The sequence below is a fragment of the Bos indicus x Bos taurus genome, chromosome 5, assembly GCF_003369695.1.
Source record: "Bos indicus x Bos taurus breed Angus x Brahman F1 hybrid chromosome 5, Bos_hybrid_MaternalHap_v2.0, whole genome shotgun sequence".
Taxonomy (NCBI): Eukaryota; Metazoa; Chordata; class Mammalia; order Artiodactyla; family Bovidae; genus Bos; species Bos indicus x Bos taurus.
Window position 1 is genome coordinate 49,322,660 of NC_040080.1, and position 20,727 is coordinate 49,343,386.

The window sequence follows — 20,727 nt, forward strand, 5'->3', positions numbered from 1 at the left end:
GGCCCTTGTACAGTGGCTAAGAACTGAGTGAAAAAGCCCCCTGCCGGACAAGTGAAAGGCAAATGTTGCAGACACTTTAGCTTCCAAAAGGAACACATTAAATGCCTTCTTCACACTGATGCTACACAGAGGGTGATGCACAGTTAAAAATAAACTGACCTTCTGTTCTCCTGGCCTGACTCAGAATTCTGGTCCCTGGCACTCAGTTGCTTGGGTTGCTTCCTAAAGAAGAAACAGATGTCGAGTGCTAAGCAGGGGTGACCAGCCCTTGCCAGAGGTGCTTGTGACGTCTGCTGTGTACTGGGCCTCACTGTCCCAGGCTCCAGGGGACTGCCTGGGCCTCTCCCCAGCTCCCCAGAGGTCTCAGTGGGTACAGCAGGAGTCCTCTTCTCCACCAGACCTGGGCTGGGTCAGGAGCCAGAGGGGATCAGCTGGAGACTTGGTTTGACCTCCCAAGGGTGAACTTTGACCCTCCATGACCCTCACCCCAATCCCAGAATGCTACCCCCATCCATAAACATCATTTCATGCTGGCCCTTGGGGCGGGGCATGCCAGGTTGAGACAACCTGTTTTCCTCCACTGCCCACCCCTCCCCTCCCAAATCTTGGTCAAGGCACGCAAGTGACACTCAGAACTCCACTCTCTGCGGACGTGTTCACTGCAGGAGGCAAAAGTACTTCCAAGTGGCACCTATATGTCCTCTGCCTGACGGGAAGGAAATCCAAGGGTAGCACCCAGAGGCGTCTGCAGTCCCAGGGGCTAGAGCTTGGTTAGCCAAGTTCTAGTTGGCAGAGCAGAAGGTGCTCAGCGACACGAGCACCTATCTTGTGCCTTCTAGATAGCGCCTTCATTTCCCTTGACTTTTTTCCTGCGGGGTCATCTTTTCCGATTTCTTAACCGAGTGACTTTCTTAGGCTACAGCTGGGTACGAGTTCACAGGTACCATAAAAACAATGCGCGGCTTGGGAAAATCATTTCTTTTAATGACAGAGAAAGCACACCAAACTATAACAGAAGCCCATCAGGAGTTGCCACTGTACATAATCAATGCCCAAAGGCCCTGAGCTAGCATCAGACATTCACAGGGAAGTCAGGCGCAGTTAAGGAAACATCCAGGCAGCATCTCTGAGGACAGGAGGAGGTGAGAGACAGCGAAGACTCAGGACATGCTGTGTATCTGTAACTTGGATTCCTCTGTAGACAGTTTGTTTTTCCCCCCTTCCTCATTGGATGGTAGGGGCTGGGGAGGTTTGCAAACGACCAAGTGGAAGAGAAGCCTTGCATCAGCATCAGAGAAGAGCCAATACTGTAGACGGACGTGGCCCGTGTACGCCATGGGTCATACCCAAGAAACAGGACTTGACCTTGGTCCTCTGAACAACGGCTCAGGGGCTAGTACAACGTTTGAACAGCAGCTCCTTTAGACTCTGGGGTCTGTGCACAAGTTCCCAAAGGCATGCTAGGAAATACGTTTATCAACAAAACTTTGCCATCCCAAAGGGTAAGAGTCATTCTCCTAGTTTTTAACCGCATGTTATCTAGGTTTCAAATGAAAGGACAAGAAAGAAAAGGCAGCAACTCAGAGATTGTTTGGAATATTGTGGCACTTCACTAATCTCTTCTGCTTATAATATATGGCAGAGCAAACGGAACCCTGTCGATATAAACTTTCATTATAGATAACCCTATACTGTACACTCTCGGAATACAGAGAGAATCCATCCTATCATACATCTTTCATCTTTAAAAATAATCTAACGTAGTCATATTCTCTGGCTAGTAACAAACTATTAACATCTTCTGAGAATACAGAGAGACCTCTGGGATTAATAGTAAATTCTCCAATGTGCCCCGCCCCCCATCCCCTATGCAGCATCATCTATGAACACATTTCTGCAACAGCATCTCAGGGACATTCATAACTATGGAAGGGAATGGATATGTTAGTTTCACCAAATGGACTTTTAGCAAGAAGTGATGGGACATTTTTACCTTGGCAAAAATGAAGCACAAACATAACAGTTTACAGGTTCGGGCCATGCAAATGCATGTGTGAATTTTTTAATGTGGGGGGATTTTATTCTTACCCCGAAACCACAATCAGCATGCAGGTTTTTTTTTCAACTATTGAGTTAGAGATAATTGTTGGCAGTGCAGCTCTTTTGTGTAACCATGATCACTAAGGCAAGGTTATTATTTCACCTTGTGTAGAATATCAGCAATATCTTGTCAGATGCATGTTTATACAGTACAGATCTGCTACTTACTGTTTTTTTCTTCAAAAAAGAAAAGAAATCTCAAAACACAGATCCCTAAACACAATTCAGTTGAAAATGAACTGTTAAGCTTTTAGAAATATATTTTAAACTACAAGGCTGCCCTGTTTTGGGGGTTTTTTATATGAACATTTTAAAAAGTTCCCACCCCTAAAAATTTGTCTTCGTTATTGGTAACAGTCTCACCAATTTGCTATCATGTTGACTCTTACGGAACTGCAGCTACTAAGGTCCTTAATGTGTAATAAATATAATGCTATTCAGGGTCAGTACGGTGAAGTTCTCCAACTGTCAGCCTGGAACCTGAATGACCTTTAGTCCTCAGTCCACCCACTGGGCAGAGGCCCTTGGCAAGGGGTGTCCAACTGCCGCAGGGGGGCTTTCAGATGAGGCCAGTGTGGCTGCCCCCCGGCCTTCTACCTCTGGATCCGGGTGCACTCGGATCTGTAGGCCAGTGACATGTCCTTTGTTTCTCAACAGGAGCTCACGAGAGCTGCATTTGCTTTGTCAAGAGCAGCTGAGGCAGTAGAGGCAGCTCCTTGGCTCAGCCAAAAACAGATGCCAGGTGAGATTTGCAGGTTCGTGTGAAGCCAACGCAGCAGCAGAACTGGCAAGTCCCCGGGGAACATTCCCTGGACCGGACGTCTCATACAACAGAACCTTTGGAAGATGACAAGTGGATTGACTGAATCCTGATGGCCAACGTCCTCTGTAAGTCCTGCAGCACATCCTGGCCCGTGCCCTCGCCATTTTTGTCATATAGGAGCTGCTTGAAGGCTTCATTTTCGATAAGGACCATCATGTTTTTGAGAAAGTAGCCTTCACAATATGCTGACAGCTCTGTGACTCCAAGAAACTGTGGAGAGGAAGCACGAGATGGTTATGTTTCTGAAAGCACCTGTTTTCATCTATATTCTGGTGAATACCTATTAAGGTAGCTTGACCGCGACAGTGGCCCTGATTCTGTGTCCTTTATTGTATTCACCCCAGTGGACATGACCTTGTAGCTCCTCCCATCGGAGGGCTGAGTTCATTTCTCCATGCCTTGGCCTTGTGAGTTGCTCTGGCTAAGAGGATGTAGCTGTGTGAGAGGTGCCAGTTTGGAGCTGGCTTGAAGTGTCTGTCTGTGCTTCTGCAAGCCCTCTCCCTGCCTGCAGACACAGTTCTAATCTCTTTACATGATGCATGCATGCTAAGTTGCTTCAGTTGTGTCTGATTCTCTGCAACCCTATGGGCCACACCCCTCCAGGCTCCCTGTCCATGGGATTCTCCAGGCAAGAATACTGGAGTGGGTTGCCATGCCCTCCTCCAGGGGATCTTTCTGACCCAGGGATCAAACTCGCATCTCTTACATCTCCTGTATTGGCGGGCAGGTTCTTTTCCAGTAGCGCCACCTGGGAAGCCCCCATAGAAGCTGCTAAATATCTTACCATGCAGAGGACAGACCCCTTGGCAGACAATTACGTAGCTCACATTATCAATAGTGCTAACGCTGAGAAACTGATGGAGAGACATAGTTCCTGACAGACTAAACCAATACAGCAGGGCTGACATCAACCTGCCTCATGTTACAACCCCAAGCAGAAGACTTGGCAGACGGCAGACACCGTACGGATTTGCTGAATGTGTGAATGAGCAGTTCACTCTCACAGTTACAGTACCAGCAGCAAATATATATTGAGAGCATCATGCTTAGACACTTTATGTGCATCATCTCATTTAATCTTCAAATTTCCTTGAGGCAGGTACTGTTACCACCTCTGACTTATAGATGAGGAAACTGAGACAAGAGAGTAGCTGACAAAAATTCAGACAACATGTCAAAGGCAGAACCAGGAGGTGAACCCTGTAACTCAAGTCTTGAAGGCTGTGTGTTTAACCATTAGGATGCACTGCCTCTAGCCTGATACCATTAAATCTCAGAAACGTGCTTGCTAGAGGAATTCATGTTTGAGATGAAGAAACAAATGTGGGTATGAGGGCTGGCTGTCTGTCTTCAGGCCTTTTCTTTGGTTTTCAAAGCTTGCAAGTCTCTCTCTTGCCATGAGCTGCATGCTCAGAAGTTAGTTATGTGCTCCCTGAGATGATATCCTGCTGCTTTATTTAGATGCTGAATTATCTAAATTATCTGAATGTGGAATTCTTTGTTCTGAACTCCCTGATATTCTGTCCATTAAGCCACAGATGCATTTCCAGCTGCTTGCTGTGGATGGTGGAATGATAATGAGGCAGTGCCAACAGGGCAATGGAGGAATGAGTGGGAGACTTGGATTCAAATCAGGGCTCCCCCATTCTGAATTTGTACCAAAGCTGCTTTATTTGGCCTTTGGCTTTAGGTTCCTTATTTTCAAACTGGAAATTATGTCCTCGCATCATGGACCTGTTGGGGGTACTGAGTGGAACGTAACTGATGGTGGGACTCTGTCATCTGCACACTTAGGGAAGGCAGGATAGCAAGGGCACTGAGGGAGGGGGCTCTGGAATTTACTCCAGACTGTACCATTCCAGCCATCTGCTGCTGGGTGAGCTATTGAACCTCTGTGTCCCAGTATTCCTATCTCTAAAATGGGGGCAAATAATAATACCCACCTAATAAGCTGTTGCTGGCCTTAGGTGAGGTGATACATGGCACATTCGGAACAGTGGCTGTTTGCAGTCAGCATCAGCACTCACTCAATATTAGCTGTCATGCTAAATGTACACTATTTATAATTATTACTCTCATCTCACTCATTTATATCCAGGGTCCCACGTGGACAAAGTAGTGGCTAGGTTAGGATAAGGGGAATTGGCTGTATCTACAGAACCTAGTTCAGCTAACTGGCCCATAGTAGGACCAAGCCTGTAACCTTGAACTCACTGACCCCATGTGATAATTCAGTGAGCCAATGACCTGTCTTCATAAAAATCATATGCAACTTTGGGCAGGTCAAATCACTTCTCTGGGCCTCAGTTTCCCAAACCACAAAATGTGGGGGCTTGGACTAGTGAGTACCATGCTCTTGAGTATTTAAGACGTGGACATACCAGCTTATTCTGTGAGAGGCTTAGGGAGCTTATTGAGGTTTATCAAGTGAGTAGGTTTGTTATTACCCAAATGTTACACAGATGCATAGTATCCTGGAGCTGGAAGAGTTCTTGCTGCTGCTGCTGCTAAGTCGCTTCAGTTGTGTCCGATTCTGTGCAACCCCATAGACGGCAGCCCACCAGGCTCCTCCATCCCTGGGATTCTCCAGGCAAGAATACTGGAGTGGGTTGCCATTTAGGAATGTTTTAATTCTTTCAAGATGAATCCAGTTTTTTGAGTTACAGAGAAAAGGCCTCATTGTACATGTGGGGAAACTGAGGCTCAGAGTTGCCTATCTCTGATTCTGGGGACACAGAGAGTCCCCTTCTCTTACCACTCCTAGCTACTTGCTTTGTATAGGAGCGTTTCTTATTGTAAGCTAGTGTAATTAGAGAATAATAAGTACTTTCATGCGAAGAGTTGACTCATTGGAAAAGACTCTGATGCTGGGAGGGACTGGGGGCAAGAGGAGAAGGGGACGACAGAGGATGAGATGGCTGGATGGCATCACTGACTCGATGGACGTGTCTCAGTGAACTCCGGGAGTTGGTGATGGACAGGGAGGCCTGGCGTGCTGTGATTCACAGGGTTGCAAAGAGTCAGACACGACTGAGCGACTGAACTGATCTGATCCAAGTTTATACATGGTGATATTTACTGAATGGTGACTATACATCATATGCTTGCCTACTTTCACATATCTAATTACAGACAGAACTGGGACTGGAACTCTCACCATCTAGACCAACAGTTGACAAACTACAGGCCTCAGTGCCAAATGTGGCCCACTATCTGGTTTTATAAATAAAGTTTTATTAGGACACAGCCACACCCATTCATTTGTATATTGTCTCTGGCTGCTTTTGCACTACAAAGGCAGAGCTGAGGAGGATCAAAGTGACCACATGGCCTCTGTGAATATATTTACCTGGATTGTCACAGAAGAATTTTGCTGACTCCTGTCCTAGACAAAATTTTTTCAAGTGCAGAGACCATGTCTTACCAGATGTGTATTACACATCTGAATACACACATTCAAATATGTATACAATTCCTGGTAAATAGTGGGCACTCAATAAATACTAGGGAACAAATCCCTTGGTTTCCAAACCCATGTTCTTCTCATCACAGTGCCCCATTGAGTTTACTGCCTTAGCTTAGATTCAATTTGATGAACAGGCTTGTTCTTTTTCTCAAGCTGAAAGACACCCTGCAAGAGCCATCAGAGGCTCCAGAGCCTCTTCTTCATGACTGAATAGTTTGGGACAGCTTTGCTAGGAAAACAAAGATGATGAAGCCATGCATTTATGGGCTGGACTTCTCTTCTCAATAAAACTCCACAGATGTCGCCAATGGTTATGTGCACAACAGAAGTAATGCTGCCAAGAACTTGCTGATATTTGAAACATGGTTGTTAGTACCTAAATGCCTGCATTTCTGAGGGTTCCAAACCAAGTGTTGGTTTCTTTCTTTTCTGGCTCTTTTACTAAACCAGCCTCAGTCTGCAGCACAATCTGCCAGTAACAGAATCCACATGGCAGGTGACTGTCAATGCTGCAGGATCCACAGCACAGGGGAAGCAGCGCATAGAGGGGGCACGGGGTCATGAAGGGCAGGTGTTGACCTTGGAAATGTCCCAGGATGAGGCTGAGAGGGTAGGCAGAAGCTGGCGTCTGCAAAAGGCCAAGCTCTGGCTGCAGAGGCACATACATGAAAGAGGCAGTTCTTTGCCATAGGTGCTGTAAGCCTGTAGCACAAACGTATTCCCAGTCCGGGCTCACGTTGCGTTGGCTGTGTTATTAAATAGCAAGAGAGCTACAGAAGCTGCCTGCCAAGGAGGCTGAAGTGATTAAAATGGGGCTGTGGCGTGCAGGCCTTGCTGCATTCCCAAGGACACAGGCCACGGCAAAGCCACTGTGGATGTGGGGTTCACAGGGCAATTTGGGCATCCATGGCCAGGGGACGGGGCAGAGGAAGGTGAAACTAATCAGGCCCTCTTCCTGGGTAGAGAGTTTTCTCTGGATGCTTTTTCTGCAAAGTAACCAGTTTAAGATAAAAAAATTTTTTTGTTGTGTCCCAGGAAACCAGGTTTTGGTAAAAGCCTCATTTAACCAAAACACCCACTGCTAGTGGGGAGCAAGTAGCCTCCCTGTATCTTTTGATTTACTAATGACCAATCAGAAAATCTTTTGAGTATCAAGAATTATCACAAATATTTCAAACATGTATTAGGCCAGACTGTAAACACAAGGAAGAACCTGTGCTCTGAAGTGAGGTCTACCCTTCTAGGCATATACACCCAAAGAACCGAAAGCAGAGACTGTAATGGATATTTGCACACCCCTGTTCACAGCAGCATTATTCACAGTAGCCAAGAGGTGGAAGCAACCCAAGTGTACACGGATGAATGCATGATATATGGTATATACATACAATGGAATATATTCAGCCTTAAAAAGAAATTAAATTCTGACACATGCTACATCATGGATGAACCTTAAAGACATTGTGCTAAATGAAAGAAGCCAGCCACAAAATAAGCCAAACAAATACTGTATGATTCCACTTAATATGAGGTACCCAGAGCAGTAGAACTCATAGAGACAGAGGGTAGGATGATGGCTGCCAGGGGCCATGGAGGAGGGGGGAATGGGGAGCTTGTATTTAATGGGTATAGAGTTTCAGTTTAGGAAGATGAAAAGTACTGGAGATGGATATTGATGATGGTTGTACAACAATGTGAATGTACTTAATGCCGCTGAGTTAGACACTTAGAAATGGTAAGTTTCGTGCTCGCTTCGGCAGCACATATACTAAAATTGGAACGATACAGAGAAGATTAGCATGGCCCCTGCGCAAGGATGACACGCAAATTCGTGAAGCGTTCCATATTTTTTCCACGCACATATGGACACCTTATCTTCGACAAAGGAGGCAAGGATATACAATGGATTAAAGACAATCTCTTTGGTGCTGGGAAATCTGGTCAACCACTTGTAAAAGAATGAAACTGGACCACTTTCTAACACCATACACAAAAATAAACTCAAAATGGATTAAAGATCTAAACGTAAGACCAGAAACTATAAAACTCCTAGAGGAGAACATAGGCAAAACACTCTCCGACATACATCACAGCAGGATCCTCTATGACCCACCTCCCAGAATATTGGAAATAAAAGCAAAGATAAACAAATGGGACCTAATTAACCTTAAAAGCTTCTGCACATCAAAGGAAACTATTAGCAAGGTGAAAAGACAGCCTTCAGAATGGGAGAAAATAATAGCAAATGAAGCAACCGACAAACAACTAATCTCAAAAATATACAAGCAACTCCTACAGCTCAACTCCAGAAAAATAAACGACCCAATCAAAAAATGGGCCAAAGAACTAAATAGACATTTCTCCAAAGAAGACATACAGATGGCTAACAAACACATGAAAAGATGCTCAACATCACTCATTATCAGAGAAATGCAAATCAAAACCACTATGAGGTACCATTTCACACCAGTCAGAATGGCTGCGATCCAAAAGTCTACAAGCAATAAATGCTGCAGAGGGTGTGGAGAAAAGGGAACCCTCTTACACTGTTGGTGGGAATGCAAACTAGTACAGCCACTATGGAGAACAGTGTGGAGATTCCTTAAAAAACTGGAAATAGAACTGCCTTATGATCCAGCAACCCCACTGCTGGGCATACACACTGAGGAAACCAGAAGGGAAAGAGACACGTGTACCCCAATGTTCATCGCAGCACTGTTTATAATAGCCAAGACATGGAAGCAACCTAGTTGTCCATCAGCAGATGAATGGATAAGAAAGCTGTGGTACATATACACAATGGAGTATTACTCAGCCATTAAAAAGAATACATTTGAATCAGTTCTAATGAGGTGGATGAAACTGGAGCCTATTATACAGAGTGAAGTAAGCCAGAAGGAAAAACATAAATACAGTATACTAACGCATATATATGGAATTTAGAAAGATGGTAACAATAACCCGGTGTACGAGACAGCAAAAGAGACACTGATGTATAGAACAGTCTTATGGACTCTGTGGGAGAGGGAGAGGGTGGGAAGATTTGGGAGAATGGCAATGAAACATGTAAAATATCATGTAGGAAACGAGTTGCCAGTCCAGGTTCGATGCATGATGCTGGATGCTTGGGGCTGGTGCACTGGGACGGCCCAGAGGGATGGTATGGGGAGGGAGGAGGGAGGAGGGTTCGGGATGCGGAACACATGTATACCTGTGGCAGATTCATTTTGATATTTGGCAAAACTAATACAATTATGTAAAGTTTAAAAATAAAATAAAATTAGAAAAAAAAAAAAAAAAAAGAAATGGTAAGTTTCATGGTAAACGGTAAGTTTCACATTGCATATATTTTACCACAGCGGAAAAAAAATCTCAGTCACAGTCGTGTGACCTTAAGCAAGTTACTTCACCTCTCTGAGCCTCTGCTTCCTTATTACAACATGGATTAATGAAAGGATTGTGGTGAGCATTAAAAAAGGTAATGCAACAAGGCTCTAAGCACAGGGGCTGTACATGAAAAGGGCTTAGACAATGTTGACTTAAGACAAAATAATATCTCAACCACGACTTGTTTTTTTTTTTAACAACAAGCAGAATAACTGTTATTCACATCAGTGGTTCCTCTACAGACTGTGGATGTGGGAGGCATATGTGCTGAGCTCCAGTTCTATCAAAGAGGCATGCTTTGTTTTAAATGAACTCCTAATTCATCTCATTGTTTCTTTCTAGCAGATGCTAATCCCCCTGTCCTGAGCACATGAACCAAAATTAAGTGGCACCTGGCCACATGATTTTAATCTCCACTTGTGAAATAAATTGGATGAAATTGGTGGTTCACTGATTTTACTCCAAAAACTGGAGTGAGGACTGGTCTTAGGGCTGAAATCACAACTGTCGCCCTAGGACCCTGCTTAAAATATAGATTCCTGGATTCCTCAGCAGAGATCTGGGATGAAAGGCCAAACAGATTCCAAATGTCTCCCCAGGTGTTGGGTCCACCTGAGTAGGAGGACTCCTTGGACTTCTTTAGCCTTGACAACATGTTCTCAACCTTGGCACATCTGAGAGTCACCCAGGAAGTTATGAAAAAAAATATCTCTTTTTCCCAGGTTCCACCCCCAGAGACTGATGAATTGGTCTGTGAGAGGTCCCAGACATGGGGATTTTAAGTGAGTGCCCAGCTGATTCTTCGATGCAGCTAGTGTTGGGAACCTCAGTTCCAGAATAATGGTTCTCCCCCATGAACAACCCCAGAATCACCTGGAGGGCTTGCGAAGCTGCACACGACCAGGCCTCACCCCCCAGTTTCTGACTCAGTAGGTCTGAGTGGGGCCTCTAATGTGCATTTCTGACAAGCTCCCGGATGATGCTGGTGCTGCCGGATTGAAGACCACTTGGAGAACCACTGTTCCAGAACTTTGCTGCTTAAGTGTGTGGCCTGTGGACTAGACCAGGTGCAGAGGCTTCACCTGAGAGCTTATAAGAAATGCAGAACCAGGGCCCAGCCTGGGCCTGCTGAAGCAGAGCCTGCAATGTGATTCATGCACACGCTGGAATTTGAGGATGTCTATGCTTTTAAAACTTCTGGCTTTCTGCTCCATTGTATTCTGGAGGGGCGTAAGAAGGGAAAGACATCTCTCTTAGAGCAGGAAGCAGACCTTAGGAAGAACGAGGTCAGCTTGGCCTGAATGCACAGACCCAGCATCCACCCTCTGCCCAGACTCAGAGCATCTGCAGAGAAAGCCTCTCCCACAAAAGTGCATGGGGCATGCTTGGACAACGAGAATGGGATTGATTACCTTGGCATGGTTGTAAATATCCACACAGTTGTCGGTATTGATGCTTTTTGCACAGATAATCTCACAGTGTCGCTGCAAAGCCTCCAGCTGGAAAAATTTAGCAGCAGACAGGAGCTAAAAAGCATAAAAAGAGCCTGTTAGAGGTTGGGAGGTGGAAGGAAAGCAAAGACTGTGGTGAGAAAACCCTTCATCTCCTACAGTGGAACCCAAGGTGCAGGCACTGAGAATAAAGGGTTGATACATCACTTTAAGGCACAAAGGTTACACAGGCGGCCTAGGACCCGGCAACAGAACTCGACTGTGGGGGCAGATGGCAGAGGGGAGGCGTGGGGTCGAAGTGAATCAGATTTGCATCTATTGCAGCAGAAGTCAATCAAAGATGCTTAAAATTGTTACGTCCAGAAATAAGGGTCAACTTTTTATTTGTGTGTGTGCTCAGTTGAGTCAGACTCTTTGTGACCCCACGGACTGTAGCCCACCAGGCTCCTCTGTCCATGGAATTTTCTAGGCAAGAATACTGGAGCCAGTTACCATTTCCTCTTCTAGGGGATCCTCCTGACCCAGGGATCCAATCTGTGTTTCTTGTACCTCCTGCATTGGCAGGCAGATTCTTCACCACTGAGCCACCTGGGAAGCCTGAATGCTCTTAGTTAGCAGGATGGATATCGAGGTGACTCACTTCCTCTGTTCATTCAGGTCTCAACACAGATATCACCTCAGGTCTCCTCGCTCCATCACTGTCTGTCTCCCTTAACCTGTCTTAGTCTTCTTCGCAGCCCTTCTCACACCAGACATGATGTCATGCCCATCACCTTCCCCAGAGACCTGGAGGGCAGGGATCTCTGCCCCTCTGCATCACAGTCATATCCCAGCCCTGAGCACGGTACCTGGCCTCGGAAGATGCTGAACAGAGGAAGGGGAAGAAAAGGACTGAAGCAAGAATTCAAAGGGATTGCCTTTGGGGAAAAGACTGAGGGATGGAAGGGAGATGGCTGGATGAGGGGCTTTTTAAGTATTACAAAGTTCTTCTGTATTATTTACATGATTGAAATGTATGTTCATTATTCTAATTTGAAAATAGCTTTTTAAAAGGTTTATAAAAGAGTCTGAGTCCTTAGAGTGCAGTCTAAGTTCTGAGGCTATGATTTGTCAGAGGAGTGGTCCAGAGGGACAAGAGAGGAACTTCGGGGGGTGGGGGAGTGACCACGGAAGGTTTCACAGAATAAGAACAAAGGGATAAAGGGCTCCACAGTGAACACACAGCCCCTGTGGTAAGCATCTTACAAACAGAAACTCTTAAGATCTTCAAAACCCAGTGGGGTAGATATCGTCGACCCCATTCTGTAAGTATGAAAGCTGAGGATGAGAGAGGTTAAATTACTGGTCCAAGATCACAGAAGGGGCAGAGCCTGGATTTGAAGCCAGTCTGGCCCAGAGTCCATGTGTGAACCACCATGAGGGGTCACTTCTTGAACGACTCCTCATGTTTTAACATCTCTCATCAGGCCCCCTGGACTTCTGGCACCTGAATGGGGTCCTGGCTCTTTCTCTCAGGACTAGCAGAGTCATTTTGGCTTCTGGTTTAAAGCTACCCTGGTGGCTCAGCTGGTAAAGAATCCGCCTGCAATGCAGGAGACCTGGGTTCAATCCCTGGGTTGGGAAGATCCCTTGGAGAAGGGAATGGCTACCCACTCCGGTATTCTGGACTGGAAAATTCCACGGACTGTATAGTTCATGGGGTCGCAAAGAGTTGGACATGAGCGACTTTCACTCACTTAAAGCTACGACCTTTGACACAAGAGTCCCACTCCTAGGAAGGAGCAGGGGAAATCTTGGCTTTGGACAGATGGGAGCAGAAACAAGGCCCGAGGAGCAAGGAGGGGGAGAACACAGAGTTACAAGAGGTGGACAGGAGATGGGGAGAGCCAGGGAGCTGCTGAGTGAAGCCGGGAGAGCTTGCAATTGCCTCTTAGCTTCTGCCTCAATGGACACGCTGAGATTTGAGGAAAGCTTTCAGATGAAATGTTTTTCCTACAAATGACAAGGGAGAAATCGTCAAGGATAGTTTCTGATGATGCTATTTGAGCCCCAGCTGTGCCTGGAACTAGAGGTAGCCTCAGACTCTTCAGTAAATTTCCTTTCCTCCACCCCCAGGGCCAGATAAAATTAGGCTTCACTCAGCTGCTATTGAAAGAGATCGGACTAGCACATCCAGCACCCCAGCCTTCCAGGGATGGGCTCTAGGGAGAAGTCCTTGAGAGATCTAAGGGAGGCAGGCAGGACCCCCAAGCCTGCATCCAAATGAAAACCAGACACAGGCTGCCCCCAGACACCACCCATGTAAGCCACCCACTCAGAACCACGGCAGGCTGCTCACCTCCATTATCTCGTTGTTTTTAATGAGAAGTGACTCTGGGCCACCGTAGTAGAGATACTGCATAACCAGCTGGAAAACAGAACATGGTGAGCAAAGAGCCCATGGCACACAGACACGGTCATCTTACAGCCACCCAGTCGAAGCCTCAGAGTGGCTCTGAGTCCCTGCGTGGCATCCTTTCACAGGGGTGGCCATTCCCCCTGGATTGCTGCCTTTCAGGAAGAAGTTCCATTCACAAGTTTTATAGGCCGGATATGTTTTCTTACACCATGCTGTAAATCTGTTGCCCTGTGGTTCACCCTCAGGGCCAAATTAAACAATTCTAAGCTCTGCTCCCCAGGACAGTTTTCCCCCATCTATGGGTGACAATCATGGGTTGTCTTTTCACCCCCACCCTCACTGAGCTGCCCAGAACTGTAGCACATGTGGCATGACTTAAAGACCCTGAACCAGCCGCAGTTCTCCTGGGACATGACCCGGTTTGACCGGAAACCTCTGGTTTCAGCTTCAGAGGGTGACTCTGAGCCACCACAAGACCACCTTCTCCTTATTATAGCTGGATAAGGGCCAAGATGAAGTCATTAAGGGTCCAGGGTCTCAGTGTTTTATTGATGGTGTGAACTGTCCAAGCCAGGCTTCATACACATGACTGGATGGTGTGTAAAGTCCCAGAGCTTTGGAAAGTGGTGTCTCTTGGGCAGAATGAAGCCCAAGGCTGCGATAGTATTGGCCGTCACCACCTCCCATGAAGCTAGTGTTAAAACTTTAGGTGGTGTGTACCCTTCCCACTGGCCACAGTCTCCACATTCTCTAGTGTTTTTTGCCTGCCTAGCTGACACACTGACCTCAGCTGCCTGACCCGAAGCCGCTGTGCTGGAAAAGCCTGCAGACTGTTTACATCCCATCCCTGGGCCTCTGGACAATGAGGTGACTGGACTGGGTTGCACTCTGTGGTCCCTTCCGGCTCTGACGGTCAGTGACCAATTCAGGACAGTGGTTAAGAGCAAGGTCCTGGAGTTGAACTGCTTTGGTTTCTGACTTGGCTCTGCCACTTAAAAGCTGTGAGATGTGAATTAAGTTAGGCCCTCTATGCCTCAGTTTCATCATCTGTAAAGTGGGGATAATATTACCCACCTCATGGGGTTGTGATGAAAATTAAATGAGTTAATACATGTAACAGGCCTAATAGGGACCTGGCAGATACATGGCAAGAACTCAGTAAATGTTAGCTTTTTAATTTTCTCTGAGGGTGAAAAATCTTTTTCTAGTATGACCTTCTAGTATGACCTTTCTAGAATGACCTTCCATTTTCTTTCTCAGGTCATTCAACATCGTTTGTGACTGATCTCAATCTACATTTTGCAGATTTAAAGTAATTTAAAGTAAAGGGTTTAAAGTAATCGCTTCTAATGTAACTCAATGACAAAAAACAAATAACCCAACCAAAAACTGGGCAGACGACCTAAATCAACATTTCTTCAAAGAAAACATACACATGGTCAATAGGCATATGAAAAGATGCTCAGCATGGCCAATTATTAGATAAATGCAAATCAAAACTATAACAAAGTTGTACCTCACACAGGCCAGAATGGCCATGATTAAAAAATCTACAAATAATAAATGCTGGAAAGGGTGTGGAGGAAAGGGAATGCCACCACACTGCTGGTGGAAATGTAAATGGGTGCAGCCACTGAGGAAAAGAGCATGGAGGCTCCTTAAAAAAACCTAAAAATAGTCTTGCTACGTGATCCAGCAATCCCAAATCCTGGGCATGTATCCAGACAAAACTGCAATTTGAAATGATACATGCACCCCAATGCTCACAGCAGCACTATTTACAATGGCTAAGACATGAAAACAACCTAAATGTCCACTGACAGATGAATGGATACAGAAGATGTGTGTGTGTACCTATATCTATCTATGAATACATATATATATATATACACACAATGGAATATTAGTCATAAAAAAAGACTGAAATGATGCCATTTGCAGCAACATGGATAGACCCAGAGATCATCATTCTAAGTGAAGTAAATCAGAAAGAAAAAGACCATATGATATCACCGATATGTGGAATCTAAAAATGTTTTGATTTAAAGTACAGAGTTCGGACTTTTCTGGTGGTACAGTGGTTAAAAACCCGCCTGCCAATGCAGGGGACCAGGTTTGATCCCTGGTCCAGGAAGATTCCACATGTCCTGGAGCAACTAAGCCTGTGAGCCACAACTATGAGCCCACGTGATGCAGCTACTGAAGTCCACATGCCTAGAGCCTGTGCCCTGCAATGAGAGGAGCCCCTGCAACGAGAAGCCGGCGCACCACACTAGAAAGTGGCCCCTGCTCGTCTCAGCTAGAGAAAGCCTGTGCACAGCAGTGAAGACCCAGTGCAACAAAAACCAAAGCACCCAGTTCAGTGGTTTTTAGTGTATTCAAAATGTACAACCACCACCACAAGCTAATTTTACTTTATTTTGGCCACATCACTTGGCATGCAGAATCTTAGTTCCCATGCCAGGGATCCAACCTGTGCCCCCTGCAGTGGCAGTGTGATCTTAACCACTGGACTGCCAGGGAAGTCCCACCACAATCTAATTTTAGAACATTTTCAACTCCCCCCTGGAGAAACCTCGTGCCCATTAGCAGTCTCACCCATTTCCTCCTTGGGTCAGTCATGACATCTACTATGATTTGCCTGTTCTGGACATTTCATATACATGAAATTGTACAACATGTGCTCTTTTGCATCTAGTTTTGTTCACTTGGTGTGGTATTTTCAAGGTCACACATATCACACTCCTTCACTTCTTTTTTACTGCTCAACAACATCCCATTGTATGGATGTCCTACAGTTTGTATATCCATTCATCAATTGATGGACATGTGGGTTGTTTCTGTTTTTTCACTGTTGCTGAAATGAATGCTGTTGCTTTGGATCGATTTACTTTTTCAGATCTCACCTGCCACTCCTCCCTCCTCTCCTTCTAATCTCAACTGTTGTTGTTCAGTCACTAAGCTGTGTCCGACTCTTTGCAAGCCCATGGAGTGAAGCACTCCAGGCTTCCCTGACCTTCACTATCTTCCACAGTTTTCTTAAACTCATGTCCATTGATGCCATCCAACCATCTCATCCTCTGTTGCCCTCTTCTTCTCCTGCCCTCTATCTTTCCCAGCATCAGGGTCTTTTCCAATGAGTCGGCTCTTTGCATCAGGTGGCCAAAGGATTGGAGCTTCAGCTTGAGTAGCAGTCCTTCCAGTGAGTATTCAGGGTTGATTTCCTTTAGGATTGACTGCTTTGGTTTCCCGCTCCCAACCACTTGCCTTTATCAGAACCTACTACCGTCTTTTTCACTCTGCTTTTGCCCACGCTCTTCCCTCTGCTTGGATGCCCTTCCCTTCTTCTCCACCTGTTGATCTCTGGCCCCTCTTTCAGGATCTGGCTCAGTAGTCACCTCTGCGAAGCTTCCGCAGATCTGCTTAGATCTCTTAGCTGCCTCCCACCCTGTGCTGGGCGGCACACTGCCCACGACTGCAGCGTTATTTCCCGCTGGGGTCTGAGGGCACAGAGTGGGTCTTACCCACCTCTGCATCCCTAGTGCCTGCCAGCGGCAAGGACACTTCAACCAGAAACACAATTCCTCCCCTTCCTCTTTTGTATCTGAGTCTCCCACTGGCCAACTGCCTGTGGCAGAGTGGGGCTTTAGTGTTGATGATTGAGGCTTTGTGAAATGATAACATAACACTGTTTACTCTTCCCCTGGACCCAGACAGGTCATAAACATCTAATCTTTGGCAAATGTTGAGACACTGGCTTTATTAAAATCCATTTATTCCCCAAGGACCTCTCTTTTATAAAGGCCAAATCAATAATAGTGATGGTAAGAGCCATAATAATAACTGTCCTGAAAACAGGGTCTCTCCAGTTACAAAGCACTTCTGCAGCATGCTATCTCATTTCCTCAAGGTTGCGTTGTTGACTGGAAATGTTGCTTTCAGGAGCAGGCATGGAGCCCCATTAACCATGGGGCTAATGGAATTAAATTGGGCTGTGCTGTGGCACCTTCAGACTCAGCCAGCACGAGCCTTTTATGCAAGGGAGTGAAACGGACCCTGATTAGGCCAAAGGGTCTGTTTATGGAGTTGTTTTTCTTGGCAGCTGCCAACCTGCATGAAGCAGGATGTAAATCGCGTCCACAGCCTGGTGGAGGCCCTGCTCCCGGGTGCAGCCTCAGTTGCAAGGGGCTCTTGCCCGCGTGTGATGTTAAACAGTCTTGCAGGGAGGAAACTCAAAGCCATCTCATTTACTAAAATTCTTCTGTTCAGCATGGAAGGGAAGTGAGCTGGCCCCTGGGAGCCTCCTTCTGGGTCAGATTCAGCCTGACTTGGCCTATTTTGAGCCACGAATGAGGCTTTTCTTCTTTTATGGGGAAGGGGCAGGCACGTGGAGAATTCCCCAGGGTCTGCTCAATCTTCTCTGCCAATTACAGTAACTCAAGGCTAACGTGGCTGGGAAGCTTTCCCTAGCCAAAAGTAAATACAGGCGTTCGATTCCTCTGGGGCTGTGCCTTCCTGTGTAGGTCTCTCATTCAACTAGCCCCCACAGCAAACATTTATTGAGTGCCTACCACAAGTCAGGTTCTGATGACAAGAACCCCTCCAATTAGTCCTAGGCTTGATGGCATAAGTGCCCTTCCATGAGCACTTGGAAAGCTGGGGAGGGGGGTGCACGGTTTTCAGCATTGGGCTCATGCTCCAAACACTAATGGGCCTTTCCTTGGGGCTGGGTGATTTTTAGGGAGGACCCAAGGCCCCATAGCAGGGAGACAGTTAAGAGATCAGGTCTGGAAGTCAGCCAGGCCTGGGTCTGAAGTTCAGCTTGGCCACTTCCTCTACCTGTTTGTCCAGGGGGAGAAGAGCCACCTGGAGAGGGAGCTGGGAGGCCTGAACTGAATTAGATGACACGGGGCATGGTTCTCAGAGTGGGTCCCTGGACCAGCAGCATCAGCATCACCTATGTTCTCATAAGAAATATGAATTTTCGGGCCCCATCCCAGGCCTATAGAATCAGGAACTCTGGGGGTGGGGCCCAGGAATCTGCATTTTAGCAAGTTTTGTGGCTTAACGGCAACTCTATTCACCCCCACTGCTTCCCCTGGAGATTCTGATGCTTCCTAAAATTCGAGAAACACTGTAACTTAGAGCACTGGTTCTCCACCTTGGCTGCACATGACTCTGGATGATGGCATAGGGTGGAGACTTAAAAATGCTGATGCCTGAGCTGCAGCCCAGATCCTGAATGACAGCCTGGACACTGGGAATCGTCAAAGCTCCTCAAATGATTCCACTGCACAGCTGAGCCTGAGCACTGCTGCTTTTGAGCCCTGCACATAGCTGCTGCACAAGAAACAGAGCTTCTATTATTATTGTTTCTCTTTGTGTTCAAACTGTGGTGCTGGAGAAGGAGAGTCCCTTGGACTGCAACGAAATCAAACCAGTCAATCCTAAAGGAAATCAATCCTTAATCTTTATCAGAAGGATTGATTCTGAAGCTGAAGCTCCAATACTTTGGCCACCTAATGCGAAGAGCCAACTCACTAGAAAAGACCCTGATGCTGGGAAAGATTGAGAGCAGGAGGAGAAGGGAGCAACAGAGAATGAGATAGTTGGAGGGCATCACCGACTCAATGAACATGAGCTTTAGCAAACTCTGGGAGATAGTGAAGGACAGGGAAGCCTGGCGTGCTGCAGTCTATGGGGTCACAGAGTTGGACACGACTTAGTGACTGAATAGCAACAACAAAGACCAGACTGGGTTCAAATAATGGCTCTGTCATTGACTGGCACCAAGGTCTCTGGACCTCAGTTTCCCTAACTCTAAAAGTGGCAAGATTTATCCAGATAACTACATGCAAGCAAAGGCCAGTGCCTCATTCATAGTTGGAGTTAAAAATGGGGAAAATGAGGTTCAGGGAAGAGAATGTCTTGCCCATGCTTATTCTATAAGGATTCTTTATTTTGAAGTTTCAACATAACCAAAGGAATGCATCTCTAATGGTGGAAATATAGGCACCTGAACAGGATTTAGGGCTTACTGTGAGGGCATGGTGGATTCCTGGTAGCACTCTGAATTACAGGATCTGGGGGACCAAGGTTAGTAAATGGAGGGAAGAACCATCATCTGGCCACTGGCATTTGGCATCTACTATGTTGAACTGTGGTATTGGAGAAGACTCTTGAGAGTCCCTTGGACTGCAAGGAGATCCAACCAGTCCATTCTGAAGGAGATCAGCCCTGGGATTTCTGTGGAAGGAATGATGCTAAGGCTGAAACTCCAGTACTTTGGCCACCTCATGAGAAGAGTTGACTCATTGGAAAAGACTCTGATGCTGGGAGGGATTGGGGGCAGGAGGAGAAGGGGACGACAGAGGATGAGATGGCTGGATGGCATCACTGACTCGATGGACGTGAGTCTCAGTGAACTCCGGGAGTTGGTGATGGACAGGGAGGCCAGGCGGGCTGCAATTCATGGGGTCACAAAGAGTCGGACACGACTGAGTGACTGATCTGATCTGATCTGATGTGGTTCCAATGTATCTTTTCAGTGTCCAGTCTACCTTAAGACACAGCCGAATGGACTATAATCACTTTCCTCTAACACACACCAGGACTTCCCACTTTTGTGCCTTTGTTTGTGCTCTTTCTCCCTCTGGAATACCCTTTCCCTCCTATTCACCAGATAAGGAAACTGAGGCTCAGAAAAGCTGGGTAGTTTTTTCAAGGTCACATGAAGGATAATGATTTTAAACAGGGGGATGCTGCTGTTTAAACCCAGGGGTGTAGCATTTAGATCCTGAAATGCAGCTCTGTCCTTCACAGCCCAGACCAGGACCTCTGCCCCGAGACCCTGGCCAGCCCTGACACCTGCTTATCTCTGTGTGGTCTCCTCAACCCTCCTGGAATGTGAGTCTCCTGAGGGCCAGGCTGTGTCTTCCCCACTTCTTCCCAGGGCTTTCCTTCTGGAACTGAACTGGAGGAATCAGGTCGTGATCAGAATGCTATAAACTCCATCCCCAGGTCACCCACATTGGCCTACTAGCCCTGGCTATAGGAGGACAGCAGGGAGGAGCCGCAGTCTCCCCTGCAGGCTCCTTGATGA

At 46.5% G+C, this 20,727-nt stretch overlaps 1 protein-coding gene and 1 non-coding gene across 4 annotated transcripts in view; one reads left to right on the forward strand and one right to left on the reverse strand.

Moving 5' to 3' along the window:
- Positions 1 to 963: 963 nt before the first annotated feature.
- The window catches only part of BTBD11 (BTB domain containing 11), a 333,614-nt gene continuing 313,850 nt past the window's right edge, over positions 964 to 20,727 (reverse strand). For 2 of the 3 annotated variants that reach the window (XM_027541876.1, XM_027541878.1), the window contains exons 13-15: positions 13,566 to 13,634; positions 11,189 to 11,302; positions 964 to 3,133 (exon numbers count right to left, since the gene is read on the reverse strand). In XM_027541876.1, coding sequence (XP_027397677.1) covers positions 2,924 to 3,133; positions 11,189 to 11,302; positions 13,566 to 13,634 — 393 coding nt within the window. In that variant the 3' untranslated portion in view covers positions 964 to 2,923. The remainder of the gene's footprint in view (positions 3,134 to 11,188; positions 11,303 to 13,565; positions 13,635 to 20,727) is intronic. The other variant, XM_027541875.1, reaches the window with a different exon arrangement.
- On the forward strand, positions 8,134 to 8,240 carry LOC113893882. Its single transcript, XR_003511395.1, has one exon. It is a non-coding gene; the product is annotated as a U6 spliceosomal RNA (small nuclear RNA).